The 18,266-nt window shown below is 42.8% G+C and overlaps 2 protein-coding genes across 2 annotated transcripts in view; one reads left to right on the top strand and one right to left on the bottom strand.

The window, feature by feature from the left end:
- Gm7982 (predicted gene 7982) overlaps positions 1–18,266 on the bottom strand; it is a 60,257-nt gene that overhangs the window by 724 nt on the left and 41,267 nt on the right. The window contains exons 5-6 of the mRNA XM_030255007.1: positions 1,831–2,145; positions 775–1,365 (exon numbers count right to left, since the gene is read on the bottom strand). Coding sequence (XP_030110867.1) covers positions 775–1,365; positions 1,831–2,117 — 878 coding nt within the window. The 5' untranslated portion in view covers positions 2,118–2,145. The remainder of the gene's footprint in view (positions 1–774; positions 1,366–1,830; positions 2,146–18,266) is intronic.
- On the top strand, positions 9,766–13,847 carry Pramel50 (PRAME like 50). Its single transcript, NM_001270457.1, has 4 exons — positions 9,766–9,839; positions 10,977–11,290; positions 11,745–12,335; positions 13,233–13,847. The coding sequence occupies exons 2-4, from the start codon at positions 11,004–11,006 to the stop codon at positions 13,798–13,800; spliced, it is 1,446 nt and encodes a 481-aa protein (NP_001257386.1). The 5' UTR covers positions 9,766–9,839; positions 10,977–11,003; the 3' UTR covers positions 13,801–13,847.

Genomic DNA, 18,266 nt, shown 5'->3' with positions numbered 1-18,266 from the left:
TGTTTGGCAGGGATATACAGAGTGGTAGCAGGAATCAGGTGCCCCAAGATCAGTTTTACTAAGTGATTAAGGACATCATCTATGATGCTTTCTGTTGGAAACTGCTCAGTCATTTCAACCTCTTAATTTATCTCCTGGCCTCACTCTAAACCTGAAAACCAGTTCATCCCCTAATCCCAGAAAGCAACAGAAGAAATCCCATCCCAATAGAATTCTGACAGGATCTCAATATTTGCTGTGTGTTCACTGAATCTGCATTCTATCATTCCCTCTGCAGTCATGCTTGCTCTCATTTACAGCCCAAGCTCTACCTCCTGCCCCATGTATTCAGCACTACTGGGCTCAAAACATTTAACCCATGGGAAGTGGGTGATGATAGAAGGCTGTTCTAACAGATCTGAACATATAGCTCCTGTTTACCCTGTACTTGTGAGTCCCCTGACTTCTCACTACACACTTCCATTCCTCTTCAGTTTCCATTTGATTGGGCGGCCATGATTCTAGGAAGAAATACAACTGATCCTTACTAGATCTGACCTACTCTTTACCTCAAATCACTTTCCTACTTCATGAGTGTTCATTTGAGATACTGATTTATCTTGTAAAATTTCCCTTGTATAACTGAGTATTCATGGAAACAAGACATAACTTCCAGTCTTTGGAGTCTCTAAATATTTGTTCCTAGTGACTGGTTGGCATCATGTCCCCATAACCCTTAAGAAAAGAGAGACAGATTTGCTCTGATAGCTGAACCAGCTCTCCATCATGGCTTACCCTAGGACCTGATTCATCTGGGATCTGAGAAAATGGACGCAGAACATGAAAAGATGCTGCAGACAGTTGAATTTGGAGAACTGAGAAGCAAACTTGTTGATACACTTGACTTCGGTGACTCTTGTTCTATTGGGTAAATGGAAGTCGATTTTGTGGAGGGGTGCCAGGAATACTTTGCAAAGATTTCTCATCTGCCCAAAATAGGGGGCAAAATGTGTCAACTCTAACAGAGTCCATTCAGTGTTTAGTTCTAACTCCATGATGTGCTCTGGATCAAAAATGTGGAAGATATGTCTGAGAGCTTTTACTGGCAGAGTCCAGATTTTCATCTTTGTACAGCAGAAATATAGGGAGCCCTTTCTCTCCTGGGCCCACTTCAAGAACCATGTTTGTGCTTCATCAAGGCAGGACCTGATGCACAGGTCAACTGTGACCTTCAGACGCTGCCTCAGTGCATATCTGGGACGGACCTGCAGGGCTTTCTTTTCATCCAAGATCTCTGCTGAATAGTCACTGTCCTCTGAATCAGTCCATATGTTCCAGAAGCTATGGTGCACATTCCTCAGGTCGAGATACTGTAGTTTTTTCCTCCTGCAGGTGAAACATAAGAATGATGACAGACCCTGAATTAGCTTTTACTACATATATCTAAACTCGTCTCTCTTCTGTGCTAAAGTGTACATTTTTTTTTCAGGACCTGATATCCAAGTTGGACTCAGGCTTGCTACTGAAGCTTTCCTGTGCTTCTGTACACATGAATACTTTTCTTTCAATAAGGTACACTTTACTTCTCCTTACTTATATTATTAGTTCTTGTGGGAATGTCAGGGATAGGCTCATTCCACTGTGAGGCCACATTTACTCTAGTCCATATTCAAGGTTAATCCATATCGAACTGTGCTCAGTACAAGTAAACAGTAGCTGTCAAGAACCCTGTATCCCTGCCTGATGATGCCATCAGAAGCATCTGATCCATTTATGACAGATCTAATCTCCCTGACAATGTCTAATGTGTACTCCTTCTGCTCCCTTCTACAGGACTTGGAAATTGCTTACCTGGGGTGAAACCCTATGGTTCGACGAATGTCTACTCCATCTAGCACAGCCTGCAATGTTTCCAGGTCAGTAGTCCTCATCAATGCCCCCACAGGGAGACAGTGGAAAGGCCAGGCTATCACCAATGCCTTTATGAGCTTGATATATCTGCCATCAATGGCCTCCTTGAAAAGTGCTGGGAAGAGTCCATGGGCCATCTCCTCCAGATCAGACATGCCTAGAGCCTCCTCTCTCACCAGAGTCTGAATTGCCAGCTTCTGGAGTGTGGGTGGGGTATGAACATTCATCTTCTTAAGGTCTCCAATCAGAAGGATCCTGGGGAAGGAGTCAGAAATGCATATACGTTTAAGAGAATATTTATAAAACTTCCTCACCATCACATCAACCACTAAGCTTCTGAGTTACTGCTCATGCAATGGTAAAGACATCAATTTACCTCTTCATCCTAAGACGTCATAGAAAGACAGTCGCCCACACTGTCATCATGGCAGCCTCTCTATCACCCAAATGGGTATATAATTTTTGGATCAAAAATTTTGTTTGTGACACACTCTTTAAAAAAAGAAAGAATGAAAGTAATATTGAATTGACAAGACTCACAGGACTTAATGTGGATGGCCCAAGACAACATGTGCAGCACAAGCGAGATAGAACCTTAAGAGACCAGCCTCAGTGGATAGGCATGTTCCCCACGTGAGGGAAGGGACCAGTCACCCATCTCAAAATTTTTAACTTAGAATTGTTCCCATCTAAAGAAAAACTTGGACAAAAAATGAATCAGAGATTGAAGGAAAGACCATCCAGAGACTGCATACCCTGGGATCAATCCCATCAGCAGACACTAATCCCCGACACTATAGTTGGTGCCAAGATGTGCTTACAGATAAGAGCCTGGTATAGCTGTTCTCTGAGAGGCTGTGCCAGCATGTAAGACAATTGCAGACACTTATAGGCAACCATTGGACTGAGCCAGGGGAACACAATGGAAGGCTTAGGGAAGAACAGAAGAGGTGAAAGAGATTAAAGCCCCATAGGAATAACAACAATATCCACTAACTTGACCCCTCAGAGCTCTGACGGATGAAACCACCACCCAAAGTTTGTACACGGGTGCATCCACGGCTCTGGATAAATATGTAGCTGATGATTGAATTATCTGATATCCATGGGAAGGGAGATGCTTGGTCCTGTGGAGGCTTGTTGGGGACTGGGTGTGTGTGTAAGGGAGTATTGTTTTAGAGTCAAAGTGGATAGATGATGGTCAGCGGCTGCCAAAGAAAAGACTGGGAAAAAGAACAACAATTCAAATGTAATTAAATAATCAACAAAAAAAAAAAAAGGAAAAAGAAAAAAGAAAAAAAAACCCAAAACAAAAATGCAACACACAACAATCATGGAAGCAGTAAAAACACACACACACACACACACACACACACACACACACACAACACCCTGTGTCTTGGATCAATATTGATCCACTAAGCATGATGATGACAATGGGTTCCTATAATTTTCAGGGTTTTCTGGGTCCCATATACAGACCATATAAAAAAATCAAAGCTGTGTGAAAGCGATATCAAGCAAAGCCTAATGTAAGACATTGAGTGAGACATTAAGACACTCCAAGTGTAACTCAAGCTATTGTGAGTTAAAGGTGTTCAAAGACACATGGTCCCCTGGTCTCCAGGTGAGCCAGTGACTCACAAAAACAAGCACAAACATTTGAGTGAATGGAAATGTGAGGGAACACACTAGTAATGTTAATACTGAGGAGTCTTATGAGTCAAAAGGTTATTGCTTTTCACCCTACCCAATGCCACATGGCCATTTGTAGGACAGCTTAAACAAAATAGAAAATCAACCATAATAATGAAATCACCTGGTTAACATATACGTTTGTGATGAAGCTAAAACTTCATTTGAAATTAAATCCCAGGTGTTCAATGTATTCCTCTAAGAAGAAAAAATTAACATGTTTTGTCCTAACTTGGAGTCTAAATGTCTCTACATCAAACCGCATGACCAAGGGGAATATCATTACCTCCTAGTTCTGAACACTGTAGACTGGTCTCTGAGTGCTGGTCAAACAAGACGGTTATTCAGGCTGCAGTTCTCTGAATGTGTTCTCTGGCTCCAGTGAAGCCTTTATATACCTCTCTGCTCACCACTCCCTTTTGTAGCCACACCCACCAATCCCAAACTGGAATTGGAGTAAATTATTAAACTCCACCCTTTTAATCGTATTTGTAACATGCAACCTTTTCAGTGATTGAATCAGAGCTCTCAACCTCATTTCACAGCTCATGTGGGAAGGTTATGGAACAAGAGGAACACATCTCTATTGTTGAAGAGAGTGCAAACTTGCACAACCACTTGTAAGATCAATCTGGCAGTTTCTCAAATAACTGAGATTCAATCTACCTTGTAGACCCAGCTTTACCACTCACAGACAGAAAGCCAAAGAGGACCCACAATGCCACAAAGATACTTGCTTGACTATGTTCATAGTAGCCATCGTTCTACTGAAGATACCTTAAGGCCTTCTAAAACACAGAAGAACTGATGCACATATGAATTTAGAGAGCTTGAAGCAGCGGGCACAGGGCATGCACAAATTTGTACCACTTGACAGTATTGAGAGAAGCTCCCATTTGGAACCCAGAAGCTGTCTCCAATCTATAAAGTAAAGTCTTCCAAATGAAACACTAAACTTGTTAAATGGAATTTTTTTTTTTTTTTTTTTTTGGTTTTTTGAGTCAGGGTTTTTCTGTGTAGGCCAGGCTGTCCTGGAATTCACTTTGTAGACCAGGCTGGCCTTGAACTCAGAAATCCGCCTGCCTCTGCCTCCCAAATGCTGGTATTAAAGATGTGCACCACCACTGCCTGGAGTTAAATGGAAATTTTCTGTTGGATGCAAATCCTACTCTTAAAAGAAGACTAATTAACCAGTTGTAGGAGGGAAACAAAACAAACTCAAAGACAATTTAGCAGATCTGAGTGTTAGAAAGTTGTGTTATACACTTTTGTTTATTTATATTGTTCTGCTTTTAGATTATAAATTCTTTCTTTCTGTTTTTCTGGGATTTCTGTGTCTTTGAATGTATTCTGTATTTCTTTGGGATTTTTTTTTGCTGTTGTTGTTGATGATTCTACTTTATTTTTTTGATGGGGTGGGATTGGCTCTCTTTTTCTGTTGGCTTATTTATTTTGTCCTGTTCCAAGTTGTGTGTTCTTCTTTTCTTTTGATTTTCTGTTGCTCTTTTTGTTTATTTGTTCATTTCTCTGTTTGTTTTTCAAGCAGGGTCTCATTGTATGTTAAACTGTTCTGTACCTCACTTGCTAGGCCAGTCTGGAGGTGGTCCTGCCTCTTCCTCCCCTGTCCTGGCAGTACACTTGTGTTCTGCCACACATGTTTCTGGATTCTTTAAGTGCCTGTTTCTTTTCTCAGGAGAGATACAAAGGGTGTGGATTGAGATGGAAAATAATGTGGGAATGACCTCAGAGGAGTTGGGGGAGTTGAAACCATAATCATAACACGTTGTATGAAAAAAAAATATTTCAGTAAGGGAGACGCAAAGAAAAGGGGAGGGAGATATGACTGAGTAGTTAGAGCACTGGCTTCTCTAACAGATACCTCAGGTACATATCCTAGCTTTTGTGTGTCAGCTCCTGTGTTTTTTTCCCCCATGCTCCTAACTCCTGAACTATCTCTTTATCCCATATCTGATTAACATGAAGGAGTGCCAGCTTAGCACATTGTCTACAGATAATGCCACTGAGATAGGAACTAGACAGGCTGAAGGCTCATACTACACAAAGAGGCAGAGATAGTATCTTCTTTAATTTGCGTGTAGACAGGGTTATAGATGAGGACTATTTCACCTAGGCAGCCATAACGAATAGCATGGGGGTTCATTACAGGAAAGGATCTCAGTATCCAGACTTGATAAGTGAGATAGTTCAGTTTTGGAAGCTTGAAAATTGGGAGCTATAGAACTCTTGATCATGAGAGAACCCACAACATGGAGAAGGCCAGTGGCTCCTTGAATGAGACCCAATCTTGAGGAAAGTGCCCCAAGAGAAGTTGTTCCAAGACTTGTAGCTAGCAAGCCTTTTCATTGTGTACACTGGACTGGAAGGAAACTTATCTATATTCTGTACTTTCATAGGAACCAGTGTCATTGATGCTCTCTCCCTGGAAGAAGCAATTCTGGAATGACCCCTGAGGTTACTCTCTAGGCACATCTGGTAGAGATTTTCAAGATATGCAAAGGTTGAGGATCAAGGCTAGATGTTACCATTGTCCTGTGACAGCCACATTTCTGGAGAAAATCAATGGGAGAGGCCAAGATCATCAGTTCCTTTGGATTTTGAGCCTGTAGTCTCTGGATTTTGCCTGTTAAATTCAATTGTCAGTCAAGGAAGAAAATGGTTGCTCATAGCTTTGGGCAACAAACAGGTGTTGGTGTGACCCTCACAATGTTCCTTCCCAGGTCCTACTGGTGTGGCTCAGAGGTGAAAAAAGAAAGGAATAGTGTGTGCTAGGAAGATGTGAATGGCTAAATACTATAGGCACGGTTGTTGAAGCATCTGCTTTATCTGCGTAGGTGGTAGAGAGCACCAAGCTACCAGAATAAAAGTTCTGGGCACCTGAATAGCAAGGGGGTTAGAAGTTTCATGGCCAAACAGAGAATAGTGCTTAGTAACAGGATCTCAGCCACAGTCAGGTCCAGAGGAAACCCTCAAACAAAGACAGATGTAAAAAATACCCCCCAGACCCCCCACAAACAAACAAGAAACAAACCAGATCAATAAAAACTTTGAGACTTTCCATTCTTCTACTCTGATGAGCATGGAACAGAAGGTCAACCTCACCAGGACAGGGCTCCTTGAACCTTGGTGCAACAATACTACCCAAACAACAGATTCTACTGTGCATGAAATTCCCCAAGGACAGCCTGGACAAGCTGCTCAGAGGAACACAGGTCAATTTCAGAAAATCTCTAGAAAAAAAGTTATTGCAATATAATATGATCAGGGATCTATTGTCTCCCATTGAGCACAAAGCCTGGACCTGAAGAAAGCTTTTGCCCACCATTGGGTATGTATACAAAGCCTCCATTCCAACTCTGAGGTGTGACATTGTTCATGCATGCTGAAAAAGTGTGTACACATCAGTGTCTGAGTTTGGTGACTGTAAATGGGATGGATCACCAGGTGAGCCAGTCTCTAGATGGTCGTTTATTCAGTCTCTACTCCACACTTTGAGTCTGTATCTCCTTCCATGTTCCCCCTTTTGTCCACCCCCTTTAAGATAGATAAAAGATCCACACTTTGGTCTTCCTTCTTCTTGAGTTCCATGTGGTTTGTTAATTTTATCTTGGCTATTCTGAGCTTCTGGTCTTCTGGACTAATATCCACTTATCTGTATGCCCCAGTGTGGGGAAATGGCAGGGCCAGGAAGCAGGAGTGGGTGGATTGGTAAGCAGGGGGAGGGGGAGGGCATAGGGGAAGGGTGTTTTTCACAGGGGAAACCAGGAAAGGGGCTAACATTTGAAAATGTAAATAAAGAAAATATCCAATGAAAAGGCGGGTCATTGTCTTTATCTCTAGACAGTGGTACTTGTGGCTCTTTCATTAAAAACTGTAGTGCCTATTAACTCGGCAAGGTCAATGCCCCTAGGCTCCAGAATTCCCTGGTCATGAGCCCCATCCAGCTCAAAGTCTCCTTTCTCTTGGTCCCATTTTACTCTGAAAATCTTTCTTTCTACTTTGGATTTCTTCTTTCTTTTCCAAGGAGATCTCATTAGCATTTGGAGAAAGCCTTTTTTTCTTGACCCAAGGAGTTTTACTGCAGATATTTTAATTCATGAAGCCAGAACAAGAGGCTGAGCTGCCAATCAAACACCCAGCTCCCATTGTTGGTATTTGAATGGGAGACACAGAATTACATTATGTAGTTTGGGGGTCATCCTTCATCAGTCCACTGAAACTTGCACCACCACCCTTGATAGCTCTCCTGCTCTTCTGTACATGCTGACTGTCTTAGTTCATTTGTAAATTGGTGGATCAGCTAGGGAGTGTGCATGTAGAGTGGGTGGACTGTAAACTGAAGTGGTCTCTGTCAGTACAGCTGTGGTTACCACTACTGAACTCAGGCTTGACAGCAAGTGCCGTTCCCCTCTGAGCCAACTCACTGGCTCTTAAGCTCCCTTGAAGTTAATTTAAGAATTTTATTTTGTGTTTTGGGTACTTTTTTGTTTGGTTTTTGTCTCTCTGTCTGTTTGTTTGTTTGACTGATTTTTGACAGGGTTGGTCAGTTTACCCATCTCTGGTTCTTCCTGAACTCACGTTGTATACTAGATTAACCTTGACCTCAGAGCTTCTCCTGTGTCTACCTACCTAATCCTGGGTTTTAAGTCTGCACCTGCACCATCTGGGAAATTTCATCTTGTTTGTGTGTTTGTTTTGTTGTTTTTAGACAGGGTCTCTTTGTTTAAAAGCCCTAAATGTCCCATAAGCCACTCTGAGGAGCAGTCTGGCCTCGAAATCAAAGATGCTCCTGCCTCTGACTGTAGTGCTGGGATTTATGCCCTGTGCCACCCTGCCCAGCTCTGGTTTAATTTTGTGAAAGATCCTCACTCCATAGATTTCACTGGTTGGGGATTAGTTATTAAGATAAGGGTAGCTCTGAACTCCCTGAATCAGTCAAACTTTGACTCCTGAGGGGAGGGAATCAATGTGTATGCTCCCATTCTCAGTATAAATGTATGGTTTTAGTAAGATTTGTTCTATGTGTAGGGGTGCTTTGCCTACAACTATGAATGGGCAGCCCTCTCATGGCTGCTCCCCTAGAAGGTCAGAACGCAGTTTCACAACTGCTGGAACTGGAGTCACAGATCATTTCAAGCCACCATGTAGATGATAGGAATAGAAGGTTGACAGGTTCCTTCTTTCTAAGCCAAGTCTCCAGCCCAAGACCCACATCCCTGAGGAATGTTGTTAGGCTGATCCTACTTGTCATAATCTAAGTTGCCTGAGCAGCCAAGGGCACCATTTCCCTTGTCTTTTAGGGATCAGACTATACTTCAGCTTACAGTTTGGCTGAAGATGACATTAAAATGAGCCTCCTACCTCCCACTTCCAATTTTGAGCTTACCAGCATGCCCCATCTTGTCTGTTGCACAGAGAGTTTTAGAGAGGAATCTTTGAATGCTGGGTAGCTCCCTACCAACTGAGTACACACACAACACCCTGGCCACTATAGTAATGGAATCAAGCCTTGCTCCTGCCCTACCTTTTGTGTGGCTGCTGCTGCAGTTTACTGACAGAACATCCACTTCAGCCCTTGAGCTCCAGTACCTATTCCTAACTCTGACTCTGTATTCTGTCCCAAATCCAGCTAAAAAGAATACCTTTGAATTATGGTATGTCTCTGATCAATAACAGATTAAACCCTTAGCTGATGAAAACTAAAAATGACTCTGGTCCCATGAATGAAATCCAACCAGATGTGTTTATTCATAACAGTAATCCTAGCAATAGGAAGGATTCTGAGGCAGAAGAATTTCTAGAATTAGACTTCTAAAACACCCTTGGCTTCTGAGCATGACAAGACCCATGGAACAAATTGAAAACTAAGTAAACCTTAAGTAAATGAAAAAACAAATAAAAAAACTTGATGTTATATGGTTAATTAACAAGTGGAATGTTCATATTTATCCATGAAACCTTTTGGGGGGGTGAGGAAGAGTGGAGAGTATGTGAATACAAGTCCTTCTGATTTAACCGATGAAATGATTAGATCTTTGATCTGGAATTTGAAGGGTGGAGATTAAACCAGGAAATCCAATTCCAGTTTTGGTTGGAGGGTGTGGCTAAAATAGGGAGGGGTTAGCACAGAGGTATATAAAGGCTCCAGTTGATCCAGAGAACACACTCAGAGACCTGCAGCCTGATAACTGCCTGGTGCAGCTGGGACTTGGAGACCTATCTGCAGTGCTCAACTGGTATGTACTGGTTTTTCCTTGGGTAATGCAGTTTGATGTAGAGAAGTTTAGACTTCTTTAGAGGAACAGGTTGAAGACCTTGGGTTTCATTCCAATTGAATTTTTAGCCTCATCACCGATATATTTCTGTAGCATCACTGATATATTTCTATAGCTTGCATAGTTCATTAGTGTGTTTCATAAAATTTTTGAGACAAGTATTCTGTATCTTGTTCAAACTCTCTTAGAACTGGCCATGTGGCTCCTGGGAAGCTGGAAAGCAGATCATTCTGACTAACCTGTTCCTTCAGGTTTCCTCTTCACTGAATTTGTGTGTGTGTGTGTGTGTGTGTGTGTGTGTGTGTGTGTGTGTGTTTGTGTGTGTGTGTGGTGTGTGTGTGTGAGAGAGAGAGAGAGAGACAGGCTCTGGGTCACACTGTAGACCTGTACACCATGTATCTTTGGTTTTCTTCAATGCCCAATTGCTCGAGTGAAACTTTTGAGTTATGCATATGTATTGCCTTAGGCTTTGCGTTTCATCTTTTCCACATAGCTTTCTTCTGTGTACATGATCTGCTTACCAGACCCAGGAAACCCTAAAAATTGTAGAAATGCACTGAAGTCATTCTGCTTACTGGGAATTAATATTGATCTGCATCACAAAGATGTATGTTTGTTTTTTTGGTTGGTTGGTCAGTCGGTTGGTTTTGTTTGATTTTGGAATTTTTTTTTATTATTTTATGTAAGTACACTGTAGCTGTCTTCAGACACACCAGAAGAGGGAGTCAGATCTTGTTACGGATGGTTGTGAGCCACCATGTTGTTTCTGGGATTTGAACTCTGGACCTTCGGAATAGCAGTCGGGTGCTCTTACCCACTGAGCCATCTCACCAGCCCCTGGAATTTTTTTTTAAGAATGTTTTTGAGAAAGGGTCACACAAAAAGTATTTTGATTTGAAAATTATGTGCTCATTTGGTTTTTAGAAAGACCCCGGTTGTGGGAGTCTGTCTTTCCACCACCAGTTTAGGTTGAAGAGGTAAATTGATTTCTCTGTCACTGTCAGAGTAGTAACTCTGAAGATTAGTGGTTGATGTAATGGTGAGGAAGTTTTACAAACTTTGTCTTGAAAGTATATTTTTTTCTGAATCCTTCCCAAGGAGCCTTCTGACTGGAGACTGAAGAGGATGAGTGTTCAGACTCTGTCCACTCTCCAGAATCTGACATTGAAGGCTCTGCTGAGAGATGAGGCTTTGGCCTTGTCCTGTCTGGAGGAGGTGCCTTTTCTGCTCTTCCCAGCACTGTTCCAGAGGGCCTTTGCTGGCAGACTTAAGAAGCTCATGAAGGCAATCATGGCAGCCTGGACTTTTCCCTGTCTCCCTGTGGGGGCTTTGATGAAGTCACCTAACCTGGAGACCTTGCAGGCTGTGCTAGATGGAATAGACATGCAACTGACAAGAGAATCTCACCCCAGGTGCGTGATAATCAAGTCGTCTATAAGGGATCATTTGGGTACACAGTAGAGATTGTGGGGTCAGGGAGAATGGCTTCTGATGGGATCATCAGACAGTGGTGCAGGAACCTTGAAGCTATTGTCTTCTTGGACTAAGGACAGTTGTAACTGACAGTTGTCAGTGGATTACAGCTTACTCTAAGTAGCCTCTAGAATGAGCTTATTCCTGGTTTTCCCACAACCACTATTAATGGGACTAAGGAGAAATAAAGAGTACCTTAGTGGAAGGAAAGTGGTCAGGTCTACACATGCAGCTCAGGGAAAGATTCTGTAGCATGCTTGTGTGCACATTGCACTCTGTTTCAAGAAATTATACCTTACCAAAGTTGGGGAGACTTGAGTTTAGAGTCAGGTAGTCAAAGCTGACTGTGGGTAGTCATGTCTGCTGACATTTGACATGTTTCACTCCCGACAGGGGAAAACTTCAGGTTCTGGACCTGAGGAATGTGCACCATGCCTTCTGGGACATATGGGCTGGTGCAGAGGATGGTAGCTGTTCTTCAGAGCCCTTGGATGAGAAGCCTACAGTAGTGAAGGTCCTTCGCAGATATGCAAGGAGGAGGCAGCTGAAGGTGGTAGCAGACCTGTGCCTCAGGCCCCGCCATGATGAAACACAAGCATACTTCTTGAAGTGGGCCCAGCAGAGAAAGGACTCCCTACATTTGTGCTGTATAAACATGAAGATCTGGGCTATGCCCGTGGACTTTGTCTTAGAGATTTTGAATGTCTTTCATCCAGAGCACATCGAGGAATTCGAACTGAACACTGAGTGGAATGTGTTCAATCTGGCCCGTTTTGCTCCCTGCTTATGGCAGATGAGAAATCTTCGCAAACTTCTCCTGGCACCCCTCTATAAGAATGTCTTCAAGATTGCCAATAGGACAGGAGACAGAGAAGATAAGTGTGTCAAGGAGTTCGTTTCTATCTTCTCCAAATTCAATTGTCTCCAGCATCTCTCCATGCAAGGTGTCCACTTTCTCACAGACCACATGAGTCAGGTCTTCAGGTAAGCAAGGATGGAGATCTGAGTTACCTAGCAGAGCATTTTTTCTTGTCCGTTTTAAGGATTATTCATGTACAATGCCTGACAGTCAGCCACCTGGAACAAATTTTAGGGACCTTTTAGAATATGGCCGTTATGTGTATTGATTCAAAGTCTCAAATAATTACTCCTGAAGCAAAAGACTGAAGGGAGGTAAGGAGTAGCACAGATCTGATCAGAAGAGACTGTAATTCTTCTTGGAGTCACAGCCAACAAAATGATCAGAAGCGCTGGCCAGTGGTGGCACATGCCTTTAATCTTAGCACTTGGGAGGCAGAGGCAGGTGGATTTCTGAGTTAGAGGCCAGCATGGTCTACAGAGTGAGTTCTAGGACAGCCCGGCTATACAGAGAAATCCTGTCTAGAGAAAAGGAACAAAATAATCAAACAACCAAACAAACAAAAATGATCAGAAGGGAACAGAGAGTTAAGGTTGTAGTTAGGAGCTGGGGGAGACCATCAAAGTGAGGAGGTTAGCTCTGTGCTAAGATCTGTGGGAACAGCCTAATATCTTCCCCTACTTTCCCATGGTTTGGAGCCCCAGTACTGTGGAGTACAAGGGATATGAGGGATTGTGTGGAACTGTAAGGGATAGCAAGAGTGACTGTTCAGAAACTTGGATGAAATGCAGCTTTGAATGAGCCCACATGTAATGTCCCTAGATCCTGTCAGGACTCTTTTGTCACAGAACTTCCTCTATGTGTCTTATGGGCTAAACTGGTTTTCTGTGTGGGACTGAAGCCAGCAGATTAAGTGTGGGTGACCTTGGGTCACCTGGTCCCTTCTACAACTGTGTAAACTGCATTCCACGCTCTCCATCACCACTTGCCAGAACTAACCATCTGGTCTCACTTATTCCTAGGTGCTTGATGACACCCTTGGGGTCCCTCTCCATCACTCACTACCAAATTTCACAGTCAGACTTGGATTCCTTCTCTTGCTGTCAGAGTCTCTTTCAGCTAAATCATCTGGAGATGAAAGGCGTGGTCTTACAGGTTTTGGATGTGATGCCTCTGAGAGGTCTCTTAGAGAAAGTGGTAAAAACTCTTGAGACTCTGAATTTGCAGGGATGTAAGCTGAAGGACTCTCAGCTCAATGCACTCCTACCTTCCTTCATACAATGCTCTCAGCTCACCAAGGTCAACTTTTACAACAATGACTTCTCCATGCCCATCCTGAAGGACCTTTTACAGCACACAGCCAACTGGAACAAGATGAATGTGGAACAGTACCCTGCCTCTCTGGAGTGCTATAATGAGTTGGGACATGTCTCTGTAGAAAGATTTGCCCAACTTTGTCAGGAACTCATGGATACACTAAGGGCAATAAGGCAGCCCAAGAGCCTCTCTTTTGCTACACGTATATGCCACAAATGTGGTGAGTGCTGTGTCTATGGCAAGAGAGCCAGACTTTGTTTTTGCTGGCGGTGAACATGGATTCAGAACTTCTGCATGTGAATAAATGACAGTCTTGAGACACATCTCTCATCTGGGGTGCTCAGAGACTGACTTCAGGCAATGTAAAGATACTTGGAAAGGAAAGGATGTGCAATAATTGGGATCTTGGAGGCTAAGCTTGACATGGGGAGCAGACTTGTGGACTGACAAAGGCAACTTGGATGTTTTGAATTGACTCTGCCAGGACAGATTAACTAGATCCTTTGTCATGGACTTGTAAACTTTTTGTTCTTCACTGTAATATATAATTGAATAAATAGAACATGGGTGCTTTTTTAGATGTTATTCCTGATGTCTGAGTAGAATAAAATATCTAACTTTAAGCATTTTGAGCAAATGTCCTCTGGAGAGAGTCAAAATGAACACATGGATGCTAGCATGTCATGATTCAAAATCTGGGATAGGTGGATAAAGTTATCAGCTAAGGTGGTTCACATATGGATATCTAGGTTGGCCGGTGGTAAAAAAAAATTCATAAACCCAATCTCTGTGTCTCTCACACTCCTTTTTCCTTCCTTCCCCTCACCCCGTCTCCCTGTCTGCCTGTCAACTTCACAGGCCTTGTTGCTTGGAACCTATGAACCTGCTGGAAGTTTGCTCACAGAAAATTCCTTTCATGCTCTTCAGAAAAATAAACAAATCAACAAACAAAAGCTCATGAGCCCAAAAAGGCAATGAGCCATGTTTAATAGTACATGTTGCTTTAGAAGAGGGCAGATTTTGATTTCAGAACTATCATCAGATGCCTACAGCAGTAACTCAGGCTTCAAGTGTTAATCTCATTTCTTCAGACATCTGTGGATCCTAGCATTTACAAGCACCATATGTACAATAAATCTGCATATACACAAAATTGAGAACATCTTAGAGAAAGTCACACCATTTCACACAGGTTTCAGAAAATGAAGTAATTGATTAAAATGATATTGGTCAGTAGCAGTTCCCAGAGTTTTGTGTGCCTCCAATGGTATTCCCCTCTACCATAGTGTGAAGAGAATGTGTGAAGTTTCAGGTGTTTTCATTGAGCTTAATTGGGGACCAGTAGCCCAGTTTGTTCTGTTCTCTGGTTTGAAGCCTGCACCTTAGAAGGGTGAAAGAATACTAGGAGTTTGTCCTAGAACAATATCTGTGTATTTGCCTGCCAGTCCTTTTCAAGACAGTGGTTGGGACCCTTAGTATTGCTCAACAGTTCTATATGGTGAGTTTCTCTCTAAAGAATCTACAATACACAAATACATTAACGTGCACATACACACACCAAACAAATGAATAAAAAAAAATTGAGAATGAAAATTTCAAGGTAATTCCAAATATTTTCAGTATGTGAAATAAACTTTTGATTCATTGTTATTCTATACCTCCAAGTACTTGGCCTATAGCAATTCGTGATACCCTTAGTTTACCCATGGTGGAAAGAGAAAGACCAGTAACTAGACTTGAGCTATGGTGGTATTTAGTCACTGAGATGAAAGATGAAGTTTGAAATTTTCAAATTATTTTCACAATATGTGAGATGGAGCCCCAAGACATCATCCATGCCAAGCAAGCATAGAACCACTGAGGTACATCTCAGGTTGATTTTGATCAACTCATCCAGTTGTTCATTTCTGTAAGATGCTTTACTTCCAGAGGGTCTTACTTTGTAGCCTATCCTGGCTGATAATTTTGTCTACCTAAGAGGATTTGCAATCCCTCAGAAATATTTTTCTGGGGCCATTGATTCTTCAGATCATGTTTGGTCAAATTTACAAATCTCCTGCCTCATCTTCTCATACCAATAAACATCATTTAAAAACAACGCCTCAAATGTCTTTATATGAGGAAAGAAAAATATTTGGTGTCATCTTGGGCCATGTGCCTATCTTAGAGACAGCCTGTAGACATGGGATTGGTGCTTGCCCATTTGGTCAAGGTGTGGACACATGGAACCAGGTTAGTAGAGCACTCAGTGTCTGAGAGACCAGACAGTGACTTCATCCAGGGAATCAGTCTCTCTACTAGCTTCTTTGGGCTCTTTGTTGCTGTTGACACAGGCTGTCATGTATGAGCTGCCTCTGCAGTAAGACAGCTGTGTACTCCTGATACTCCTCCCTCTTCTTTCCATGTGAAGGCAAGAGGGCAATATATCAAGCCCAGTCTCCAGCAAGGTTTTCAATGGCTTTGAATTTAGACCTCTCATTTCAATCAGTAACTTGCAGTATCAAAGGTGCGTTGTACTCTCCAATTTCTCCTTAAAAGAATGCAGTTCCATGTCAGGCGTGGTGGCACATGCCTTTAATCTCAGCACTCGGGAGGCAGAGACAGGCAGATTTCTGAGTTCGAGGCCAGTCTGGTCTACAAAGTAAGTTCCAAAACAGCTAGGGCTATGCAGAGAAACCCTGTCTCGAAAAACAAAACAAAAACAAAAACAAACAAACAAACAATCAAACAAACAAAAAGAATGCAGTTCCACAGAAACTGATCTCACTGCTGGTTTGGTGGTCCACAGTTCCAGTCTCAGGATTCAGGGGTGGTAGCATCAGGGTAAATATTCAAGCTAGCCTTAGCTTCATAATTGGCTGCAGGCTAGGTTAGTCTACGTCAGACTGACTCAAAAATAAAGAAATATGTATGGAAAGTAGATTAGGACATATCATTTCTAAGATATTGACCCAGAGCACCCAGGCTCTGTGTGGGTGGGGAAGCACCCTTATAGAGGCAGGAGGAGGGGTAATGGGAAAGGAGGGTCCCAAAGGGGAGACCTGGAAAGGAAAAAAAAAACTTTTGAAATGTGTCTTAGTCAGGGTTTCTATTCCTGCACAAACATCATGACCAAGAAGCAAGATGGGGAGGAAAGGGTTTATTTGGCTTACACTTCCATACTGCTGTTCATCACCAAGGAAGCCAGGACTGGAACTCAAGCAGGTCAGGAAGCAGGACCTGATGCAGAGGCCATGGAGGGATGTTCTTTACTGGCTTCCTTGGTGATGAACAGCAGTATGGAAGTGTAAGCCAAATAAACCCTTTCCTCCCCATCTTGCTTCTTGGTCATGATGTTTGTGCAGGAATAGAAACCCTGACTAAGACAAATTGGTACCAGGAGTGGGGTATTCCTGTGACAACCTGACCATGTTTTGGGGAGGACTGTGGAAGGACTTTGGAACTTTGGGCTTGAAGATCCATCCGTTGTTAAATCTCTGTCGGATGTTGTGTAGGAGTTTGGAAGATAATGTTGAGAACACTGCAGAAGATGGAGGTCTGGTTTGTGAAATTTCAGAGGGAAAATTAAAGACTCTTTTCAGGGCCATTGCTGTTTTGATTGTGAAGATTCTGTAGTTCTGGTTAGCTGGGGCTGAAGAATCAGCTGTGATTAACAAGATACCAGAACTACCAAAGCAAAAACTTTGCATTACTGGGACTATTGATGCTGGTTAGCTGGAGCTAAGAAATTAGCGGTGATTAAGAAGAGACCAGCATCATTGAGGTGACATCTTCTGGGAAGTGTTTTCTGAAAGCACAAAGAGGCTGTGTTCCAGAGATGGCCAAGGTTGTACTCCTGCTGCAGTGGGTCTTGGTAATATGTAAGTGTCACACAGGTGGTACTGGTTTTGAAGGCATGAAGGGGTCACGCAAAGCAGCTGAGGTTTGGCACTGTGAGAGGCCATGGAAGGCCATTGGTGAAGGTGCAGCCTCAGTTGCAATTGACGGCCCAGGACTGAAGGGGTCATGCAGCCTTTTGGAGATGCCAGTACCATGAGATGATCACCAAGAGCAGCAGCAGCAGTGGAGTACAGGCATCTGGAGCCTAGAGGACTACGCGTGTGCTACAAGGGGCATGGCTGGAGAAGTGACCCAAGCCCTTGGAGGAGCCCAGAAGATCGTGAGTTGGATCCCAGACATTGGATGGTTGGAGATTGACTTTTGCTTTTGATTGTGACTGTGCCCTGATATTTTCCCTCTTGAAGGAAGAAACTGTTTTAGTGGAGCCCACAGTTAAGAGACTTTTAATTGTAAAAAGACTTTGGATTTTAAAAGAGATGGATATTTTAAAGAGATTGAAAATTTAAGAATATGTAAAGACTGTGGGACTTTTAAAGTTATTTAGATCTTGGGGATGAATAAGAATGTAAGGGTTGAGGCTTACTAGTGATGTGTTTGTGTGTCAAGTTGACAAGGGATCAATTGTACTGTCTAGTTTTGTGTCAACTTGACACAGCTGGAGTTACCACAGAGAAAGGAGCTTCAGTTGAGGAAATGCCTCCATGAGATACAACTGTAAGGCATTTTCTCAATTAGTGATCAAGGGGGAAGGGCCCCTTGTAGGTGGGACCATCTCTGGGCTGGCTGTCTTGGATTCTATAAGAGAGCAAGCTGAGCAAGCCAGAGGAGGCAAGCTAGTAAGGAACATCCCTCCATGGCCTCTGCATCAGCTCCTGCTCCCTGACCTGCCTGAGTTCCAG

This window comes from Mus musculus, chromosome 5 (assembly GCF_000001635.26).
Source record: "Mus musculus strain C57BL/6J chromosome 5, GRCm38.p6 C57BL/6J".
Lineage (NCBI taxonomy): Eukaryota > Metazoa > Chordata > Mammalia > Rodentia > Muridae > Mus > Mus musculus.
Note: the sequence above shows the minus strand (reverse complement) of the source record. Positions and strands in the feature narration are given on the sequence as shown.